General features: G+C 45.7%; 1 protein-coding gene across 1 annotated transcript in view; it reads right to left on the bottom strand.

Moving 5' to 3' along the window:
- Positions 1 to 19,718, bottom strand: part of USP10 (ubiquitin specific peptidase 10) — a 73,198-nt gene extending 53,480 nt beyond the window's left edge. Inside the window, exon 1 of the mRNA XM_024124858.1 lies at positions 19,590 to 19,718. Within this exon, the coding sequence (XP_023980626.1) occupies positions 19,590 to 19,610 (21 nt within the window). The 5' untranslated portion in view covers positions 19,611 to 19,718. The remainder of the gene's footprint in view (positions 1 to 19,589) is intronic.
- Between the last annotated feature and the right edge of the window lie 3,213 nt (positions 19,719 to 22,931).

The following is a 22,931-nucleotide window of genomic DNA, read 5'->3' as shown; positions in this document are numbered from 1 at the left end:
CAAAAAAAAAAAAAAAAAAAAAAAAAAACCTCAAACTGCAAGCTTAAAATTGGTACATTTATTGTATAAAATTATACCTCACTATGGTTGACTTTAATTAGACGCACATCTATAAATAAGGTGGATGAGGCAGCTGTATTATAAAAACAACTCTTGAAGACCAAAGACCACAATATTGAGTTCTCATTTACCCGAGTAGAATTCTTAAGTACTCTATAAATATTCACAAATCAGGATTTTTTTTTTTTTTTAAGATTTCATGTTCCTTGGTTCAAAGACTCTAACTAGTGCTACACAACACCACCTAAACTTGTATGCGTGTATATTTTGCTACTTGTTTCATTATAACAGGCTACTTTAAGCCTCCAACCTCAGACTGTTCATGACTGGCTTGGCTTTATAACTGCCTAGATCCCCTGACCACCTACTCGAAGTCCACACTACATACAGACAATAACTGCCAACAACACTCCGTCAGAACTTGTGCTGCATTAAACACAATGCCCCATGAGCAGAAACTTGTTAAATCCATCTGTTCTACAGGATTTTTCACTTAATGAAATATGCTGGAACCAAACCAACAAAAGCTTGGCTACTGAAGGCCACCTGCCAGAAAGGAAAGTGCACCACTAAACCAGAGCTCCACATTAAAAGACATTCAGGAAAAAAGAAGTGTGACTACCTAAATTATTTTCTTCTAATCTAATGATCAATGCCAATGGTCTCTTCAAACACCTTGGAAAATCTAGAGATGCCTAAGAAAAAGGACTCATGTTAGCTGTTACAGTACACACCCCTCTCCTTCCAATTTTAAGGAGGAAGAATACAGAATGTTCCCTTTCATGAATTACTTCGGTTGTTAATGAAAACCAAAGTTAGAAGAGTTGGTCGAAGCAGTAAAAGCTGCAAAATTACTATCTGCTGAAAATAAAAGAATGCAAAATCAGGTGCTGAGGGCTTGAGGACCACCATGCCTACTGGGGAAGCAGTCCACTGCTTACTTTCTCAATTTAACTTCCACCTAATGGCCTGTTGAAAAACAGCCTCCGAAGACTATAACTACGGAGGTACAGTTTACCCTACCACCAAACAACAGATTGCACTCCATTCTTGAATTATGTTAAGTTCACTGTTATGATTAAAAATCTTTTATTAGAAAAATGAAACTCAGGACTTCCCTGGTGGCACAGTGGTTAAGACTCTCCGCTCCCAAGGCAGGGGGCCCAGGTTCAATCCCTGCTCAAGGAACTAGATCCCACATGCATGCCACAACTAAGAGTTCACATGTCACAACTACGAAGCCCGAGAGCCACAACTAAGGAGCCAGCCTGCCACAACTAAGACCCAGCACAACCAAATAAATAAGTAAATAAATTTAATAAAAAAAAAAGAAAAATGAAACTCAAGACTTTCCAGTAAGTCTCCCTTATGGTAAATATGTGAAGCTCAGGACTTCAGTATCCTAGAAAAGAATTTTTTTTCCCCCAATCCACTCACAATACTCTGCTTTTCATACAAAGGCAGAAAACCAACCCCAGGAAGAGCTCACCAAGCAGGGGAACAGGGTCAGCTGTGCAGGACAAAGGCCTCAGGCAGTGCTTCTCAACCTTGACTATACCTTAGAATCACCTGAGGATCCTCAGGCCACAATTCTGGGTTCAATGGCGGGAGGCAGGCTTCCTGTGTGACTCTGATGTGCAGTCAGGGTTCAGAATCACTGAACACAGGGGCATTCCCACAACCCAGCGATTCAGGGATGGGAGGAACTAAGCAGAAAACTGGAGGGAGGGCCAGGAGAGCTATTTCGACACTCAAGTATGCCTCCAAACCAGACAGAAGAAACTATAAAACAATTTGAGATGACTGTTCACTCTATAGGAGGACCCCCTGCTTGATGAACAACAACCAGAGCAAATGTTTTTAAAATGGGAACTATTTTAGTGCTTTTAAGGATTTATTTATCCTTAACAAGTTAAAGGCAAACAATCAGAAGAAAAACTATAATGCAACTAAGCTAGAAATAATTTGATAGAAAAATTCCACTCCAATGCAACTTTTCAGAAATGTCTTTTCCACAGAGACAATTCTTTGTAACTGAACTCATTTCCCATTTCCTCTTTTGACTCAGTGAAATTCTTCACCTCCAACATTCTGCTTTTTCAAAAATAACCTCCCAATCGAAATCAAGATCATTTTACCTCCTTAAGCTAGTCAATCTATCAAGCACTTGATTAGTATAAGACCTCTCTCACACACACTTTTCATAATAATTTTACCTTCAGGGGATTTCGTAACTCTACGAGACTCGGTTCCGTTTCTGTAACCATTCTCTCTCCTCTGGGAGGGCACCTGGCTTCCCCCACGAAGCAGCTCACCTATGCTCGGCTGCAAGTACGCTGAAGAATTCCAAACCCACATCTCCAGCTTGGACTGCCCAGCGATACTCCGGTTCCACACAGTCAAGCTGCCAGCCCCTAGGCTCTTCCCACTGTTATCTTCTAGTTTAACCTTAAAATCTAAAGGTCCATTATTTTCTCAAAACCAGGTGTTACACTTATGCCAATAGCAAACTTCACTGTTCTTCCAATCTTCTAGATGAGAAACCTTGAAAGATTATCTTGAATTATATACCCCAATTCCTGGCACAATCTCATCAAAATGTTCAAAAATTTTTATCTGGTAAAAACAGTAGCAACTGCATGAATTGAAATAAGCATTCTAATTAAGTGATGCATCCTGACATCCCATACACCTCCACCTGAGATTCAGAGAACAGGATCTCAATGAGTCAAAGGCAAAAGCAGAACCTTTCTGAACACAGAATATACCTCAATAATAAGATTACTAAAAAAAAAATGGGGGGAATTCCCTGGTGGTCCAGTGGTTAGGCCTCCGCGCTCTCACTGCCGAGGGTGCAGGTTCAATCCCTGGTTGGGGAACTAAGATCCACAAGCCACAGGGCACGGCCAAAAAAACACAATTTTTTTTTGAAGCATCTCCTCTTCAATCCTACTGTTACTATCCAGCCCAAGCCCTTACAACCCCTCCATGCCACGGTATCTGCAATAACCAAGATTAGACTACAGCATCTCAATACCTAATAAAATGCTTGGCACATAAAAGACCCTCAAATGTTGACAGAATGGCCAACAGTCCTAAAACAGTCTGTCACGAAACTGAACATATTTTTATTGAACACCAATGGCATAGAAGATATAAAAAAAAGATATTTTAGGGGGCTTCCCTGGTGGCGCAGTGGTTGAGTCCGCCTGCCGATGCAGGGGACGCGGGTTCGTGCCCCGGTCCGGGAAGATCCCACATGCCGCGGAGCGGCTGGGCCCGTGAGCCATGGCCGCTGCGCCTGCGCGTCCGGAGCCTGTGCTCCGCAACGGGAGAGGCCACAACAGGGAGGGGCCCGCGTACCGCAAAAAAAAAAAGAAAAAAAGAAAAAGAGTGGGGAGGGATGAAGCGTCAGGTAAAGGCCTTTGCGGCCACCCTCCCAATGCTCATTCTCTTCCTCCCCCGTTGGATAGTGGTCACCCAGTTCAGGAGGCTGACACCCCCCACTCCAGAGGGGAGCCAGCACTGCATGCCACCCCTCTAGCCCAGAGCACTTGGTTCAGGGTGACCCAGAGGGCACAAAGCTCAGGGCACTGCCAAGAATTCCGGACACACACTTTCTTGCGCCGGTTTGTGTGCTGGGCACAAATGTGAAGCCCGCAACTGCTGTAGCCATTTTGCCATTGGGGGGAAAACTAGCCTTAGGATAATAGTGATACAACGCAAGTGAAGAGAAACCAGGTCTTCAAAGATGTCACTGAACTGATGAATGAAACCAACCTTGAAGCCTGACCTACCTACAGAATTTCTAGTGCCGTGAGCCAGTAAATCTCTAGTTTACGGTGTAAGCCAGTTAGAGCTGAGCTTTCTTTTACTTGTTATCGAAAGTATCCTCAGACAGAAATGGAGTGAGCGATCCAGGAGATTCATACCAAGTAAGATCACTCAAAAAGCAAAAAAAAAAAAAAAAAAAAAGTTAACCTGAAACCTAACTCCTACTCACTCTCCCAAATGGAATGCGCTCCTCCTTTCTCTCCATTTGCCCAAATCCTATTCATTTTCAGTCACTCATTGCCCACTTCCTTCACTCCCTGAATCCCCCCCTGCAGAAGGTGACACGCGCACCACCTAGTTCAACACATTACACATCTCAGAACCTGCCCCAATGGTTCTCTCTGCCTCAGTCACCTGCTGAGTCACCCGCTACCTGCACAGGGTAAGAACGCTTTAGTTACCCTCCTGAGCAGCTACAAGCAGTAGCTCAAACAGCCTTCAGCAAACATGAGCCAGCTGATTGACAAATATTATATAAAAAGATCTTTCTCAATCTTTTTCAAATATTTCATAGTGTAACTTGCTTTTGATCAAATTAGTATGTAGTTTAAAAATAAAAACATAAAAAACTTCATGTTTTAATTTACCACTAATTATTTCCTTAATATTACTAAGCAAAATTTATCTCCCATTCTGCCTCCAAGTAACCAATGAATTAAAGATGTTCATCTTTCAGTTTACAATACTGCGCTTTAATTATCTCTGGGAAATAAGATCATCCCCTCACAATGAGAAACAGCTAATAAATGGATCCAAAAATGCCAAACATCACTGCTTTTAGTACGCATAAAATATAACTTGTGGATACTCCACAGTACTTAAAAATAACATTGAAGAAAAATGTTTAATAATCAAGAGTGTTTACAAGACAAGAAATGGGGAAAAAATACTAAACAACACAGAGCACAGTCCTAGGTTATGAAAAAAGAAAATGCATGATCACAAATACATGACAAAGGAGCTGCCTTGCTCCCTAGGCATCCCGTCCCAAGCGGTCATCCCAGAGCCTTCGCTTCCTCCACGCCCTGCCCCAGGCTGAGCTGAGGCCTTCAGCACTTCTCAACTGGATCACTGAGTGCCTAACTGGTCTTCCTGCCCCCGGACTCATCCTTCACCCTCCAAACCACATGCAGCCACCACACTGCTTTCTCTAAAATGTGAACCTGATTATTTTGGTCCCTAGGAACAGGCTTGCAAGGCCCCCGAGACCTTTCAAGACAAAAGGCTCCAGCAGAGCACGCAAGAGCCCCCAGGGCTGCACCCCACCACCCAGAACTGCAGGCTCAGGGCCACCCACACAGGGTCTCCTACCCAGAGCGCCTTCTCTCCCGCCAGGAGGGGCGCCGCCGGCTTCTCCTCACATTACAGAACTCAGTTCCAAAGTCTCCTCTTTGGGAACTACTTTCCTAACAAACTGATGAGTTACTCACTCTGGATTTCAACAGGTGATGAGACTCTTTCCCACATTCAACCATGGACTTCCTGAATATACTGACGGTGTTATATCTTTCATTAATTTATTTATCAATAAATATTTTTGAGCACTTACTACATTCTAGGGGAACGTATTAGTGAACAAAAGAAATCCTTGCCCTTGTTAATCTTACATACTAGTAGGGAGAGAGAAAATGAACAAAATAACTATGTTAGGATATTAGATACAGGGTATCAGAAGGTGGTAGGTGCTCTGAAGAGAAAGCAAGGCAAGAAGGTGGTGACAGTTCAGGAGGCTGGATTTTGAAGAGGCCAGGGAGGCAGGCCGTCCTGAGAAGACATCACCCGCACCGAAAGCTGCCCAGGGCCAGGCAGCAAGCTCGAGGACAGAGGGGGGGGGCATGCTGCAGCAGAGGGTCTTGGGTAGAGAGGACTTATTTGTACTCATTTTTGTGGCACTTAGCTGAGCTCAAAAAATAACCAGTGGATGGGGCTTCCCCGGTGGCACAGTGGTTGAGAATCCGCCTGCCAATGCAGGGGACACGGTTTCGAGCCCTGGTCTGAGAAGATCCCATATGCCGCGGAGCAACTAAGCCCGTGCGCCACAACTACTGAGCCTGCGCTCTAGAGCCCACGTGCCACAACTACCGAAGCCCGCGCCTAAAGCCCGTGCTCCGCAACAAGAGAAGCCACCGCAATGAGAAGCGCGTGCACCGCAATGAAGAGTCGCCCCCGCTTGCTGAAACGAGAGAAAGCCCGTGTGCAGCAAGGAAGACCCAACGCAGCCAAAAATAAGTAAATAAAACAAAATAATAAAATAAATATTTATTAAAAGTAAATACATAAATAACCAGTGGATAAATGATGACATTGGCTGAGACATCTAACGTGACAAAGGTGGCAAATACAAAAAATAACTGAGGCAAGCCAATGGAAAAGTTCTTTCCACACTCACCGCAGACCCACATTTGGGCTCTCCACCTTGGAAGGTAGACAGCTCTGTGGCTCTTGAATTTGGGGATAACGGCATTTGTTCAGAGCAGGCCAACGAAGGATCAAGGCTATGGACGACTAACTGGGACTGGGAAGGCTATGGTGAAGGCATTTTATTTACATCACTAAGGGTCCTCTGATCTCAGCTATACCTGTTGAAAAACAGCCCAAAGAATGAAACAAAACAGCTTAATAGCTGATACACAGATCAGTCACCTGGATTCAAGAAACTACACGACAGAGATAAAGAGAGTAGTGAAACCCTTAAAGAAAACTTAGAGGTCACCTGCATTCTTTTTTTTTTTAAATTCATTTATTTATTTTTGGCTGTGTTGGGTCTTCGTTGCTGTGCGTGGGCTTTCTCCAGTTGCGGCGAGCGGGGGCCACTCTTCATCGCGATGCGCCGGCCTCTCACTGTCGCGGCCCCTCCCGTTGCGGAGCCTGTGCTCCGGACGCGCAGGCTCAGTAGTTGTGGCTCACGGGCCTAGCCGCTCCGCGGCATGTGGGATCCTCCCGGACCGGGGCACGGACCCGTGTCCCCTACGCTGTCAGGCGGATTCTTAACCACTGCGCCACCAGGGAAGTCCCTACCTGCATTCTTAATGCAAGAATTACAACCGATCTGAATACCTCAGGAGCAGCCCACCTCTTCTTCATCAGCTCTCATTACTATAAAGGTATTTCTAGGGAGGGCAAAACTGTCCCGTGTGGTCCTGCACACCCTCATCCTGATCTTCATTCCTAGAACTGGAAACACCAAAACAAACCCTCGTGCAGTCCTGAACCTGACAGCCAGCCAGCTGCTCCCACATGCAGGACAGGATGCTGTGCCCGACAGTGGGGCCACTGGAGGGGAAGCAGACCCCTCAGGGCTCAAGAAAGCCTTCCTGAGGCCCAGGCCGCTCTCGGGCCCCTGTGCTCCTACCTTGGAGCACCTGCCAGACTCTAGCCAGACGACCGTCTGTGTACCGTGCCCTCCGCCAGGCAGGGCCATGCTGTCCTTCCACCACTCAGGCACCTGGCCCATTCGGGGCCAGCAGGCTGCAGGCCTCCGGGAAGGGCTGACTGACCAGGGAGGAAAGACACGGCACCCCCAGAATCAAAGTCCACAGGACCCTCCAGGCTCACTGTGCACAACATACGTGGGCATCCTTCCCTTCTTCACAGAAAAGGGAGGAAGCTAACTCAGATCTGTTTTCAACCAAAAAGAAATCAATGGCAAAGAAACAAAACGGCAACATATTTTACTTTCTGTCCACCTTAAAAAGAAAAGAAACTCATTTTTCGACATGTGTCAGGGGGTGAGAGGCAAACTCTTTCCAAACTGAGCTGCAGCAACTCTGTGTCCAGGACGAGTCGTGGCTAGGGTACTGCTACAGTGTCACTGCGCGTGAAGTTCAGTTTACAGCCAGCTAAACTTCCAGCCAAAAGTGAAGAGAAGGCTTTTTAAGATTTTCTTTTTGTAAAGCTATCTCTTAGCTCGTTCTCACTGAACAGAACTCTAGTCACAGATGAAACAGGAAGTGTGTGCTCCTGGCACTTAACTCACACTGTGTAGTGTGGCATGGAAAAGCCAAGAATTCAGTAAGAACCAAGACGGAACCAAGAGTGATTATTTTAACACCAATTTGTGACAAACTGGAGACAAGAACTTCTAAGCTGACAAATCCATGAACAGCAACCAAAAGAAGGCAGCAAGAGTTTCCGACGGCAAATTGGCTTAATGCTGTGCACAAATCCCCAAAGAGATCTTGACCGCAAATGGCCTTCGGGATGAATTAGGAATTTTCTTCCATCTCACCGGGACATCAGACGGTCACAGTTAAATCGAGCTGTGGCCGAGTCTGTGCTGCCCGCACACGGTCCACAAGGGCCCCATCTCACCGCACAGAGCACAGCAGTCTCTAGTGGCTACGGGGAACATAATGTTCATGTGTATATACGTATTTATTTGTAACTGTGTTTTGCAGCTTATGAATCCCAACACAGGCCTCAACATAGAGCAAGAGCTGGATACATGTTTGTTGAGAAGGAATTAGTCAATGAGTTAGTTACTGAACTTCAAACAAAACTGAACTCTCATTCTGAAGACCCAGCGCGGCAGGTCTTCAAACAGCAACATTTTCAGGCTCTGTTCTGTTCCCAATTCACTCCACTCAGCGCTAAAATTAATAATATTATCTCTCAGAGAGCCACAAACCTGTATCTTTTGTTGTTGTTCATACCTAACCTAGACTGGAAAAGTTTTTAAATGTCCAAAATATGATTTAGTTCATCCTATTCATGGAAAAGTGCTCAGCAGGTTAAGGGAAAAGGCTGTAAACAAAACCATGTGGAGGGGGCTTCCCTGGTGGCGCAGTGGTTAAGAATCCGCCTGCCAAGGCAGGGGACACGGATTCGAGCCCCGGTCCGGGAAGATCCCACATGCCGCGGAGCAACTAAGCCCGTGCGCCACAACTACTGAGCCCGCGTGCCTAGAGCCTGCGAGCCACAACTACTGAGCCCGCGAGCCACAACTACTGAAGCCCGGACGCCTAGAGCCCGCGCTCTGCAACAAGAGAAGCCACCGCAATGAGAAGCCCGTGCACCGCAACGAAGAGCAGCCCCACTCGCCACAACTAGAGAAAGCCCGCGTGCACCAACGAAGACCCAACACAGCCCCAAAAATTAATTAATTGATTGATTAATTAAAAAAAAAACTCTGTGGAAGCTCTGACACCTGCGTGTGGCTGAGGGAAACACAGACTTGGGGGCCTAATTAGGAGTCCCTACTTAGTGTGTCTGGATGGCCACCAGGATGCCAGGTGACCTGATGAGAGAAGACCATGACCAAGGATCACAACTTAAAACATACTATTATATAAAAGGATCCCAAACGTCTAAAATTTACCACAAAGAGTACCAAAGGGAAGCATTTCAAAACATTAACAGAAGTCATCTCAGAGTCGTGAGATATTAGGGGTGATGTTTTTCCTAATATTTTCTTTATTTTCTAGGAGCATAATCAAGTACCTAATGCTTGTTTTAAAGGTGGCCCCCCCAAAAACATACAGGGAATAATGTCCCCAAATGACCTTCCCTAACGACTCTATCCAACTATCACTGAGGACATTCAAGGGCTATTTGCCTTGCATTAACCTGCCTCAGATGACCCCAAAGGAATGTCCTAGCTTTTCCCCCCTCAAAGTTCTGAGGTTTAAGATGCCTGAGGCGCCGCGGTGAGCAGAGCGAACGCTCTGGAGGAGATCTGAGGAGCCAGCAGAGGGACACACCCTGCCACCCCATGCAGGACCCCAAGCGGGCCCCTGCACAGCCATCCCCCTCAGCAACGCTGACACAGAGCGGGACGACCCCCTTCCTCGAACCCATGCTTTCCCACAGGCGCCCGCCTGCTGACAAGGGCAGACGCCGTCCAGGCTGGACTCGCAAGGTCCCAGCCCCTCACCCTACACACCAGTCACCCTTCGAGCCCACGTGCCCCGGCGTACCTGCAGGCTTTGAGACTTTGTTCCTCTGCATGCCTTCCCCCCACACCCTGTCCTTGTGCTTCTCCGCCCAAATGTCGCCTTTCTAGGAGAGTCGTCTTCCCAGCTTCCCCTGATGCTCCCCCTTGTCCAATGCACGTGACGCTGCCGCGCCTCCCCACCTCCACGGCACCCTCGCCACGGTGGCTCGCGGGAGGCCACCGTGAGCCCACTGGGACGGTTCTGCAGGGCAGGCAGAGTGTGAGCGCGTGCCACCCTCCTCCACACTCTCCCCGGGGTAAGGCTGGCCGCCCGCACCTCAGCACCCAGCGTTCGGAGTTCTCAGGGGCTCCCCACACCCTCCAGCTGCAGAGCCGTCTCCGGCTGGGTATCAGCCAAGGTGCCGCTTCCGGGAGCCCATCCAGGGCCACGCTGACAGACCTTGTGCCCTCCCTCCCGACACAGTCCTCAGTTCGGAATGACACAGGCATTACTGTGACTATCTGATTAGCGTCTGTCTCCCTCACTAGACAGTAAGCTCCCTGGTAAGAGGGACAATGCCCGTCTCTGCTCATCACTCCACCCTCAGTGCCTGGTACACAGCAGCCACTCAATAACTACTTGCTAAATGAATGAATGCATGCATGAATGAATGAACGAATGAAAGTTTTTGACTGTATTGTTCACACCTCTGTTACAGGAATTAACACCCTAAAACAGTATTTACCAATCAGCCTGTCTCCCTCTCCCACTACCCTGTGAACTTCTAAAGCACAGAAACTCTTTTCCGCTCTATCCTGCTAATGCCTGGCCACCAAAATTTTTTGTTTGAACAATTACAAAAGGTATAAAGTCCTTTATATGTAGTTTTGAATAAAGGTGTCTGGTATCCTACAAATTAATTCCAAAGGACACAGAATGCTACCCCTAAAAGACCTGATTTTGCATTTTATTAGAAGTAGTTGAATATGGTTTCTAGGGAGAGGACCTGACATGAGAAATGGGAGAGTTTTTTTGGATTTTTTTCTTTCTTTTGCCACCGCAGTACTTTGATAAAAACAAAGTGGGAGGGACTTCCCTGGCAGTCCAGTGGTTAAGACTCCACACTTCCACTGCAGGGGGCATAGATTCAATCCCTGGTCAGGGAACTAAGATCACAGCGTGGCAAAAAAAAAAAAAAGATAAATGACGATAAATAAAATAAACAAAAACACAAAAGGGGAGGTGAACAAAGCCTTATTTTGGAGAAGATGGGGAAAACCCAGGTTCATTACCCAACTCCCCACTATTCACTAGGGTTGATGACCTACCAACTAACCTGGTAATGACCTCTCCAACTAACAAAAGGGTTGTCCTCTCAGTAATCTTCTTCAGTGCACAGGTGACCAAGAGACAAAAATTTAATTTTGAATCAGCCATTTTTTTTTACAATACAGAAACTGAACAGCATGGCTGCTATAATTAAGGGGTTGAACATCTTCAAAATATCATTTCTTTTTAAAAAAATGGTTTGGGCATTTTAATAGTCATAAATTTCTACAGCATTTCCACAGTTCTCAGTATACTGGGTTCCAGGAACCACTTTAAGCTCCAGAACATCTGCTCCATCCCCTGGCAAGATTTGGTAAAAATAAGAACCCTTCCGATACTTGAATAGATGGCTTCAATAGTTTTAGAAACAAGACTAGCTCCAAAAAATCCAGCTCAGTGACTACCTGGTTAGAAGAGACTGCATTATGAGACAAGGGAACAAAACAATGCCCAAACACAAAAAGGCACATAAGACAGACATCAGCTGAGGACCAAGGATCGTTAAGACTCCACACTTCCACTGCAGGGGGCATAGATTCAATCCCTGGTCAGGGAACTAAGATCACAGCGTGGCAAAAAAAAAAAAAAAGATAAATGACGATAAATAAATAAACAAAAACACAAAAGGGGAGGTGAACAAAGCCTTATTTTGGAGAAGATGGGGAAAACCCAGGTTCATTACCCAACTCCCCACTATTCACTAGGGTTGATGACCTACCAACTAACCTGGTAATGACCTCTCCAACTAACAAAAGGGTTGTCCTCTCAGTAATCTTCTTCAGTGCACAGGTGACCAAGAGACAAAAATTTAATTTTGAATCAGCCATTTTTTTTTACAATACAGAAACTGAACAGCATGGCTGCTATAATTAAGGGGTTGAACATCTTCAAAATATCATTTCTTTTTAAAAAAATGGTTTGGGCATTTTAATAGTCATAAATTTCTACAGCATTTCCACAGTTCTCAGTATACTGGGTTCCAGGAACCACTTTAAGCTCCAGAACATCTGCTCCATCCCCTGGCAAGATTTGGTAAAAATAAGAACCCTTCCGATACTTGAATAGATGGCTTCAATAGTTTTAGAAACAAGACTAGCTCCAAAAAATCCAGCTCAGTGACTACCTGGTTAGAAGAGACTGCATTATGAGACAAGGGAACAAAACAATGCCCAAACACAAAAAGGCACATAAGACAGACATCAGCTGAGGACCAAGGATCAGGGAGGAAGAGAGTGACATACTTTGTACTTTAAATATTTCTGTTTCAGAAATTGCAAGTCTTTATTTTGTATTTAAAAATAAAATCAGTGGGACCTCCCTGGTGGCGCAGTGGTTAAGAATCCGCCTGCCAATGCAGGGGACACGGGTTCAAGCCCTGGTCTGGGAAGTTCCCACATGCCGCGGAGCAACTGAGCCCGTGCGCCACAACTACTGAGCCTGCGCTCTAGAGCCCGCGAGCCACAACTACTGAGCCCGCATGCCACAATGACTGAAGCCCTCGCGCCTAGAGCCCATGCTCCACAGTGAGAAGCCACCGCAATGAGAAGCCCGCGCATCGCAACGAAGAGTAGCCCCCGCTCGCCGCAACTAGCGAAAGCCTGCGCGCAGAAACGAAGACCCAACACAGCCAAAAATAAATAAATTAATTAATTAAAAATAAAATCAGTAAGAACTTTCACCAAAATGCACTCTACACAAAATCTTGTAATTAATAATTAGCAGCAGATTAGCAACCCTTAGTAATTACTAACACATTAATGTCTTTAAACATGTAAACCTTTATTTCATTCATTTGGCCATTCCATGAACCTTCACTGAGGAACTATCATGGGGAAGTCACACTGTAAAACATCAGGCCTTTATCAGTTCGGCCAAGTAGAAAAGGCAAAGGATAGAAGTCCAAAGACCTGCTCTTAAGTCCCTGATAGCTCATTTAAGAGCCATGCGACTTCACATCACAACCTCTTTTTTTAAACTTTTTTTTTTTAACTTATTTACTGATTCATTTATTTTTGGCTGCATTGGGTCTTTGTTGCTGCACGCGGGCTTTCTCTACTTGTGGCGAGCGGGGGCTACTCTTCGTTGAGGTGCGCGGGCTTCTCATTGTGGCGGCTTCTCTTGTTGTGGAGCACGGGCTCTAGGTGCACGGGCTTCAGTAGTTGTGGCACGCAGGCTCAGTTGTTGTGGCTCACGGGCTCTAGAGCGCAGGCTCAGTAGTTGTGGTGCACGAGCTTAGTTGATCCGCGGCATGTGGGATCTTCCTGGACCAGGGCTCGAACCTGTGTCCCCTGTATTGGCAGGCGGATTCTTAACAACACCAGGGAAGTCCCACAACCTCTTGAGTCTCACTTTATTCATCTGTAAAATGGTGATAATAACAATACATTACAAAGTTGCCGTAAGGATCAAACCAGTCACGGCACTTCATAAACCATGCAGCTTATGCACGGCACAACTTTCTCCACATGCTGATTGCTGCAATGCTTAATTTTATAATAAATATGTTCTTCCTTATCCAATTATCAGATCTACCCAGAAGGCCTACTCTCCAGGGTCTCAAATAAATATATACATCTTGGCAGCCACTTAAGGGGAATGACTACTTAAATATCGAGAGAAGTTTTTTATAACATCAGGCAAGAATCTCTGAAAACTCCAGAATTAAATGTCATTTTCAAATTCTCTTCTATTCCCCCCCAAGTCCTATCACAAGAAAAATAATTGATGTTTTCAAAAAAAAAAATAGAAAGGGTATATATTTTAACGATGAAAGTCTCTCAAAAGAGGCAACTGCTTCACTCCTCTGAAGTTATGAACTGTCTAAAATAGGAGAGACACACAAGAGGAGGAACACTAGAATTCCTCTTGACAATTATCAGAATATCAAATAAATTCACAAGTTGACTGGCCCAGACTAAATTTAAATGAACATAATAAAATTTAAAATGTATCGCTTATATGCAGAGCAAAGGATACATCATGTTTATGCAAGAACAATTAAACAATGCAGACTAACTCATTAGACCAAAAGGCAAATCAAAATTTCCCCCAGAGCCATGTATTAAATGTTCTTGCACAGTGCTAGTTCTAGTTCACAAGGCCCATGGCTTGCAACATGTAATTTATAAAGATATCCAGCTTTATTCAACATATTTTAAAACATAGAAATGAGTATTTTTGACTTGTACTCACAATAATGATAAACTTCTATTTTTGTGAACAGTGAGGAGAGTAAGTTGAGAAAATGGTCTGAAAAGCTGTCCCCACCACTTCCCGTGCAACCAAGGCACCTCATGGGACTAAAGCCCCAGGAGCATGGTGGCGTGGGGTGGGGGGGGGGCGCACGTGCTATTCATGGGACCCCTCCCTTCCCACCCCAGCCAGCTCGTTCACAGTAACAGGTCTGTAACATGAACCCCTCTATTTTGTGCGGTCTTAAATGCGCGTTTTTTCCTTCATTCGGTTTCTTACAGCAGGAATACCTCTAATATTATTCAATTAACATTTAAGGTTTTTTTTCACAGTAGCTCCAATGACAACATAAGTGTGCAGCTGTCATGGTGAATCTTGAAACTTTAAAGACTACTTGCTGCAAAAGAGCACGGGCATACCAGCATTTCTTCATAAAACAAGTACAAATGGGGAAGCAAAATTGTACCATCAGAAGAAGAGAGAAAAAGAGAGAGGGAGAGAAAGAGAAAGAGAAAGGCAGGCATCTATATGTAAAACTCAGGTACCAAAGGCACAAGAGTGGGGCACCAGCCTTTCTATTAGGAGGTACTTTCATTTCTAATGCACTACTTGTGAGACTCTTAAATCAGAGAGTGTAGGCTTATGAGACGGCCCTTGAGCTGATACCAGAAAAATAGAGAACTGATCTGAAGAACCACCACCAGTAAAGCTGCAGACGAAGCCCAGGAGGGAGGGGCCTGAGGGACAAGAGCAGGCGTCCTCAGTGTGCACGCCCTTGGTGCAGACCTGGGCTAGCACTCTCCAGGCACATGGTCATCTCTCCATCCTCAAGTGAGCCAGAAAGGGAAAGTCCAGGAAGACACGCTGTATTCTCTCACTCCCTGCCCCAAACCACACTTCCACTCTACACCTCACTGACCCTGTTCCCAGGAGAGGGCAACCTGAGCACAGTGCCTTTCAAAACAGGGAGCAGCATGGAGCTATTGGTTTCTTGGGTCTCCTGCTGAAAATGGGGTCATGTCTGAGGAGCTTTTTAAACAGTCAAAAAGTAGCCCACTCATGAGAAGTCTACATTCTGAAGACTCCACCTCTAGGTTTACGACAGATGCTACAATTTCTGATTCTTGAAACAAATAGTACTATAAACCTACCCCACGGGCTACCTTTATTTTGCCTACTGTTCTTAGTACAGACTGTACTGACAGAAACGGTCACAGAAAGACCTATTGGGAGATCACTTCAATAAACAGGAAAACTGCAGTCCAAGCACATGTAAGTCTTTGGAAATGAACATCTACACTGCTGAAGGGGCACTAAAGTGACAAATGACAGTAATCCAGTGGCCCAAGGCCAGTAAATTCCATTGCAAACAGATTTATCTGTCTTGTGCCACAGTGATTCTTGCATGTGTGGCAGTAGAGACAACTGTAACAGCATAATTACAACTTCAAAAGCAAGTGCTTCCCACTGTTTTCATATTCAGTATATTATCAGTGAGAAGTGTCCTCAGCAACCACCCTTAATACGCCACTTGAAAAACCAGATCCATTAACAGCAAGTACTTGCCCGTCTGAAATTTGTAAAAACACAAGAACAAACAAAAAATAACCCTGATGAACTATAATTCAAGTAGAGATGATACAACTTTTCTCAATTACTTCAATATTATATTCTGAACACAGCACAAAGTAAATGTGCCACTAGGCCTGGCATTAAATAATCACTAAGCTTTGGAATTCTTTTCTCCTTTAAGTTTTCCTATGCAAACCACTATTCAAATCACTTCAGTTCCACATAAAAAAGCTCTTGAATATATGTCCTCACTGTTGCTCTAGAGAGGAATTTGGAATGAGGCGGTCCACTTACTATTTGCTCATTTCAGGACACTGGTCCCCACAAGACAGGCTCCAGAGGGTGAGGGTGAGGCCCTGGATAAGGCTCATCTCCACGGCTCCTGTGTAGAAACCACTGAGGCGACCATCAATGCACAAGCTTTAAATGGCTTATCTAGTCTTAGGACATGTTTCAAGATTTTGCTGTCACTATGCAAAGGAAAACTGGTATCTCCAAATATCCCATATTTCAAATCATTTTATTTACTTCAGTTGCTCACTATGAAACTCCAATGAAAACGTTATCTCTTTGGAGAACTACTAATACAGCTGTCAGTTACAAAGATATTCAACGATACAGCAACACTCTACCATATGCTGAAAACTGGATCCAAGAAATTCCACAGTGTAAAATGTGGGTGCCACAATGCTGTATGTGAGGCAGTGAAAAGATGAGGGTGAGCCCACTGCACAGGACCAGGACGGGAGCAGCCACACGACGTCCAAATAGGGTGTACGAAGCATTATTGTAGAGATTTCACTATAAATGACTGCAATGATCACAAAAATCTCTTCTGGTTTATGGCAGAATTGGTCAGTTCAACTTAATCACCCCAAATCATTTTAATCAGTTCCCTCATGCAAACAAATGTCAGAGATGTACTTTCACTTCAACTGTCAAAGTTCGTTGTATTTATTAAAATGTGTTGAAAACTACTGGCATTAGAAATGTTTCTAAGTTTTGCACTGTTTCATGTCAACCCAGGGAAAAGGGTTCAATCAGTGGTATGGAAATAGGCTATAAACTACATAAATGTTTTAGATTGTAACCTTAAAAATCCAATTTTAAAATATGACCCTTATAAAAACTTATTAAAAGAAAGAAGAAAAGAAAATAGGACCCTTACTGTTAATTTGTGATTGATATCCCCAATAATAAACAAGTAACACGCATAATAACAAATAACAGTGCTTGGCAGAGCGCGAGAGCCCAACCAATTTTTGCTGAATTAATGAACGTCCTTGACTATGGCAGGACTTTCAGGTCAGCAGGTAACTGAATAAAACAAAATTATTAAAATGCTTAGCCTGACTCAAGCAGGATCCAATCATTAAATCCTATCACATATGATTTCATTACTTGTTTTCATTACTATTCATCTTAAAAGAAAATTATGAAAAGAAAAGAAAGAAAAATATGAGAACACATACTATTTCCTTTCCTACCTTCTGCATGCTACAACTTAAAAGCATTTTAATCATACTTTAATTTTTTTTACAAATATTTTTATTTTTGGCTGCACTGGGTCTTTGTTGCGGTGCACGGGCGCCTGGGCTTCTCACTGCGGTGGCTTCTCTTGTTGCGGAGCACGGGCTCTAGGCACGCGGGCTTCAGTAGTTGTGGCACGTGGGCTCAATAGCTGTGGCACACGGGCTTACTTGCTCCATGGCACGTGGGATCTTCCCAGACCAGGGGGCTCGAACCCGTGTCCACCCCTGCATTGGCAGGCGGATTCTTAACCACTGCGCCACCAGGGAAGCCCTAATCAAACTTTAAAAGAATAAACCCAAAGTGCTGCTAACATTTATGTTCAGCTAACTGTTGCCACTCCAATTTTCTGAAGATGTGTATAGGCAATATTGCTGTGTAAAACATAAATACTAGGACATTTAGGAAAATAAAATAAATTACAATCACTTTTACCTATTATCACCACTCACTAACATTTCAATTTGCAATACGATTGGTGCTTCTGATAATGGAAGTGGGGACTTCCCTGGTGGCGCAGTGGTTAAGAATCCACCTGCCAATGCAGAGGACACGGGTTCGAGCCCTGGTCCGGGAAGATCCCACATGCCACGGAGAAACTAAGCCCGCGAGCCACAACTACTAAGCCCGCGAGCCACAACTACTGAAGCCCGCGCACCTAGAGCCCGTGCCCCGCAACAAAAGGAGCCACCGCCATGAGAAGCCCGCGCACCGCAACGATGAGCAGCCCCCGCTCGCCACAACTAGAGAAAGCCCGCGCGCAGCAACAAAGACCCGACGCAGCCAAAAATAATAAAATTTAAATTTTTTTTTAAAATTAGAGCAAAGCTTAATTTAAAAAAAAATTTAAGTTGAGAAAAAGGCAAACACCAAATCTCTTAAGGAAAGAAATCTTTGAATTGCACACTTGTAAAACTTATTCAACCACTACTAAGCCCTTTTTTTTTTGTGCAAAGAACTATACTGAGTTACTTTAAAACGCAGATGCACAAGTGAACAGAAGTTTAAAGGGGAAAGTTGTAGAGCAAACTAAAGTGCCAAAAGTTTAACAAAATTGCTGCTTCCTGAAAGATCTCATTTTTTTTTAAGTTATCGAGTCTCAAATTCCGCGACATGCGTTAATTCCAATAGTTACTAAAACCGACTCCATTTCCAAAAGGGCAAGAAAAACCAATTGCTTTGAAAGGGTTACAATTTACCGGCCACCAGTTTTCCAACAGCTACTTTGTTTCATTTTCCCTTATTTAATACATATTTAATAAAACAGCACATTGAGATGATATAAAAACGCGCAATAACTTCTAGGGCTTAGAAGTCAACACATCAACGGTGCACAGCAAGCCCGACAAATAATACCACATGCCGATTTTTATGCAGACCAATTGTATTTGAGGGAGTGGGGAGAGGGAAGAAGAGTTCAACTCTACACTCATATCTCCCTAAAAGTGTGCGTTTTACTCTTTCTTTCCACTACGGGATTATCACAAACGACCCCTAAGATACCGCTCTGACAGGGTGCGTTAGTAGTGTCAGCCAGGCTGAGGCAGATTCGCGCAAGACATGTCACTCAAAGGCAGGTACAAGTATGGTCCTGGCGAGTTATTTCGAGTTTTCTTTGCACCAGTAACCTTAGGCTGCTTCTTAGTGACTTGAGTCTAAAAGTCAGAACACCGGCAAGCCGCCGCCCCGCCCCGGGTCAATCAAACTGCGAAAGCAACCTTTGGGGCCATGGGGAAAACGGGGCACCCCAAATCTTGGTGGCTCGTTCCGGGCAGAGAGGCGACCACAGGGCGTGGAAGGCTGTGCCGCCCCGGGGCCTCCCGAAGATTCCCGGCTGCCTCCCGGGACAGCCAGGGCCCCATCTGCACCGCCGGCTCGCCCCGCGGTCCAGCCCCGAGGTTAACCCCTTCGCGCCCCCCACGCCCTCTCCAGGTCGGCCCGGGCGCCCCCTCTCCGCCGCCCCTCTGAAGCGGGGCCCGGTGGGCTCTGGCGCGGGGCGGGCCGGGCTGCAGGCGGCCGAGGCGCGGAGGCGGCGGGAGGCTCGGGGCCTAGTCCCGGGCAGCGTGTCCCGGCGCCCTCCCCCACTCCCACACGCTCGCTCGGGGCCGGGGTGCGCCCGCCCGCCCGCCCGTCCGCCCCGGCGCCCACCCGCCCGCGGCCCGGGGCCCCTTCCCGCCGAGGGCGCCTGCCGGCTGCTACCTGCGGGTTGCGGAGGGCCATGGCGGCCCGTTTCAATGAGCCGCGGCGCTGGTCCGACTCCTCACGCTTCTTCCCCCGCCGCCGCCATCTTCTCGCCCGCACATACACACTCGCATCGGCCGCCGCGCCTGCGCACTGGCCGCCTGCCGCGGGGCGGGGAGGCCGGGCGCGCCGAGCGCGCGCTGCGCATGCGCGGCCGACAGGTGGGCGTGCGCGGCGGGACTCGGCCCGGGGCCGACAGCGAGCCCGCGGCCCTCAGCGGATGCGGCCACGCCCGCCGCGGACCAGGAGCTCCCGGGTCCGGCTGCGGCGCCGGAGGGGAAAGGGCAGTGGACGGAGGTGATAACGCCAAAGCGCCCGGTCGGCTCGGGTTTCTCGCCAGCCGGGAGGCCACCTGGGTGCTGGGCGGGACTCGGGATGTCCGGAGCCCGGGAGCAGCGGCCTGAAGTCCGCCGGCGCCCCCGAGCCCCAGGGTCGTCCTGGGCCGGGGTCTCCGAAGTGCGCGCGGAAGATCTCAGAGTAGTCCCGATTTATGGAGGTCACATCCGTCCATTCATTAATTTATTCACTTTTCATTCATTCCACAAACACTATCTGAGCGTCTACTCTGTACCACGCTTTTAGCTAGGCATTGGAGAATATTTTGAAAAAATAAAAATGAAAACGCACCGGTAAAGCGTTTAGGATTGGGGCCTGGCAGATAGTAAGCACTCAGCGTTGCCTGTCACACGCATACATGCACGCATACAGACAGACCAGCTTTCGGGTCACTGGTTCAAGAAAACAGTGAACCCCCTACCTGACCATGCAGTTTACCACCTACTTTGGCCCTTCTAGCTGAGTAATTGGAGCAAGTTAATTCCGTTTCCTAAGTCTTTGGTTTCCTCACCTGTGAATGAGGCTAATAAAATTTCTTAACTCCCAAGATTTCTGTGAGGATCGAATTAGGTGAGTGTGAACGCACCAGCCCTCAATAAACATTAGCTTCTGTGATTATTATTCATAACGATGATCGCTGTTTTCAAGTGCTCAGCGAACAGAGAAGCTACTCTTACCAGACCCTGTTTGGAGAAGAGGGGATCAACAGTAAGATCCATTGCCACATTCCATAAGGCAGAGGGCCTGGTCTTTTCAAAAATGGGATGCCATGCAAAATATAAGAAGGGGAAGGGATTGTCTAAAATAAAAGAGCTAAACTGATACAAACTACTATGTATAAAGTAGATAAAAAACAAGGTCCTACTGTATAGCACAGGGAACTATATTCAATAGCCTGCGATAAACCACAATGGGAAAGAATATGAAAAAGAACATATATACGTATAACTGAATCACTTCTCTGTACAGCAGAAATTAACACATTTTCAATCAACTATACTTCAACGCGAAATTCTACAAATAAAATAAAAGAGCTTAAAAAAAAACTTAACCGAATACAATGTGTAAATCTTGATTGGTTACTGGTGTTTTTTAACCCGGTAAATATTTTTTGACAGTGGAGAAAGTTGAGTATGGCTTGGATGTAGATGATTGTCGTGAATTATTGGTAACTTCCATAATATAATAATGATATCACGCTCATGTGAGAGAATGTTCTTTTGTTAGGATATGCATGTGAAGAATTTAGGGGTGAATGTCATAATACCTGAGTTATTTTTTAATGGTGCAACAAAAAATAAAATTAGATAAGCACACACAAATACACATAGAGGGAGAGAAAGTAAATAATGCAAAATGTTAACGGTTGTTGGATCTAAGTGGTACCATCAACTTTTCTGCATGCTTGCAAAAAATTTTAACAAAAAGCTAGGGAAGGGAATTCCCTGGTGGTCCAGTGGTTAGGACTCCGTGCTCTCACTGCGGTGGCCCGGGTTCGATCCCCAGTCAGGGCAACATGATCCCACAAGCCCCAAGGCCCGGCCAAAAAAAAAAAAAAAGCTAGGGAAACAGAATACAATACTGTATCCAAGCTGTGATTAAAACCACAGAAAAATTCTGCCTACATATAGAGAAAGACAGGGAGGGATATGAAAACACATTGGTGACATAATGGTTGATATCTGATTTTCATCATGACGGTTCTTGAAGAAAAATTCAAAATTATGGGCCTTCCCTGGTGGCACAGTGGTTAAGAATCTGCCTGCCGAAAACGGGGACATGGGTTTAAGCCCTGGTCCAGGAAGATCCCACAGAGCAACTAAGCCCACGTGCCACAACTACTGAGCCCGCGCACCTAGAACCCGTGCTCCGCAATGAGAGAAGCCACCGCAATGAGAAGCCCGCGCACCAAAACAAAGAGTAGCCCCCAGCGTGCAGCAACAAACACCCAACTCAGCCAAAAAAAAAAAAAAAGTCAAAATTATGATCAATGAGACCCAGTTCTAATTTTCAAATCACTTACAGAGATATTACCACAAATTTTTTTTTGTTTAATGTTGACACTCTTGGGTTTTTTTTGGTTGGTTGTTTTTTGGGGTTTTTTTGGCCGCGCTGGGTAGCTTGCAGGATGTTAGTTCCCCAACCAGGGATCAGACTCGTGGCATGACCCCTACAATGGAGTCCTCTCACCACTGGACTGCCAGGGAATACCAACAGTATGTTTTCTGTTTGTTTGTTTTTAATGGTGGCACCACATAATTTCAATACAAGGAGATAAATGTGAAAAGGAAAATATGAACAAACACTGTGGGCCCTGCAGTCCTTAGCAAACCCTCATACTTGCGCTAAGAGCCAAGGGAGGAACCCAGAGTCAAGACAGGCCAGAAATAAAATCCTGAGTCCCCCACTCACTGGGTTGCATGAATTTCAGCAGGTTACTTAAGCTTTCTATGACTCTTTTGTAAAAGGAGGTGTGGTAGGCGGAATAATCTCATCCCCAAAATGTTCACTTCCTAATCTCCAGAACCCATGCAGATGTGACTTCACATGGTAACAGGGACTTTGCAGATGGGATTAAATTGAGGACTTTGAGATGAAGAGATAATTCTGGATTACGTGGGTGGGACCCATATAAACACAAAGATCCTTAAAAAAAGGAGGGAGGAAGCCAGAAGTTCAGACAATCAGAGAAGTAACGGGGGGTGGGGGGTGGGGGGGGTGTGGATTTCAAGATGCTAAGCAGCTGGCTTTGAAGATGAAGGCAGGGTTATGAGCCAGGGAATGCAGGAGGTTCCAGAGGTTAGAAAAGAAAACAGACTCTCTCCTAAAGCCTCCAGGAGGAACAATGCCTTGCCTACACCTTGATTTTAGCCCAGTGAGTCTTCTGACCTACAGAACTATAACATAATAATTTGTAAACCAGTCCATTTGTGGTCATTTGTTACAACAGGAAATTAACATAGG

This window comes from Physeter macrocephalus, chromosome 17 (assembly GCF_002837175.3).
Source record: "Physeter macrocephalus isolate SW-GA chromosome 17, ASM283717v5, whole genome shotgun sequence".
Taxonomy (NCBI): domain Eukaryota; kingdom Metazoa; phylum Chordata; class Mammalia; order Artiodactyla; family Physeteridae; genus Physeter; species Physeter macrocephalus.
This window is presented reverse-complemented; position numbering and strand designations above follow the sequence as displayed.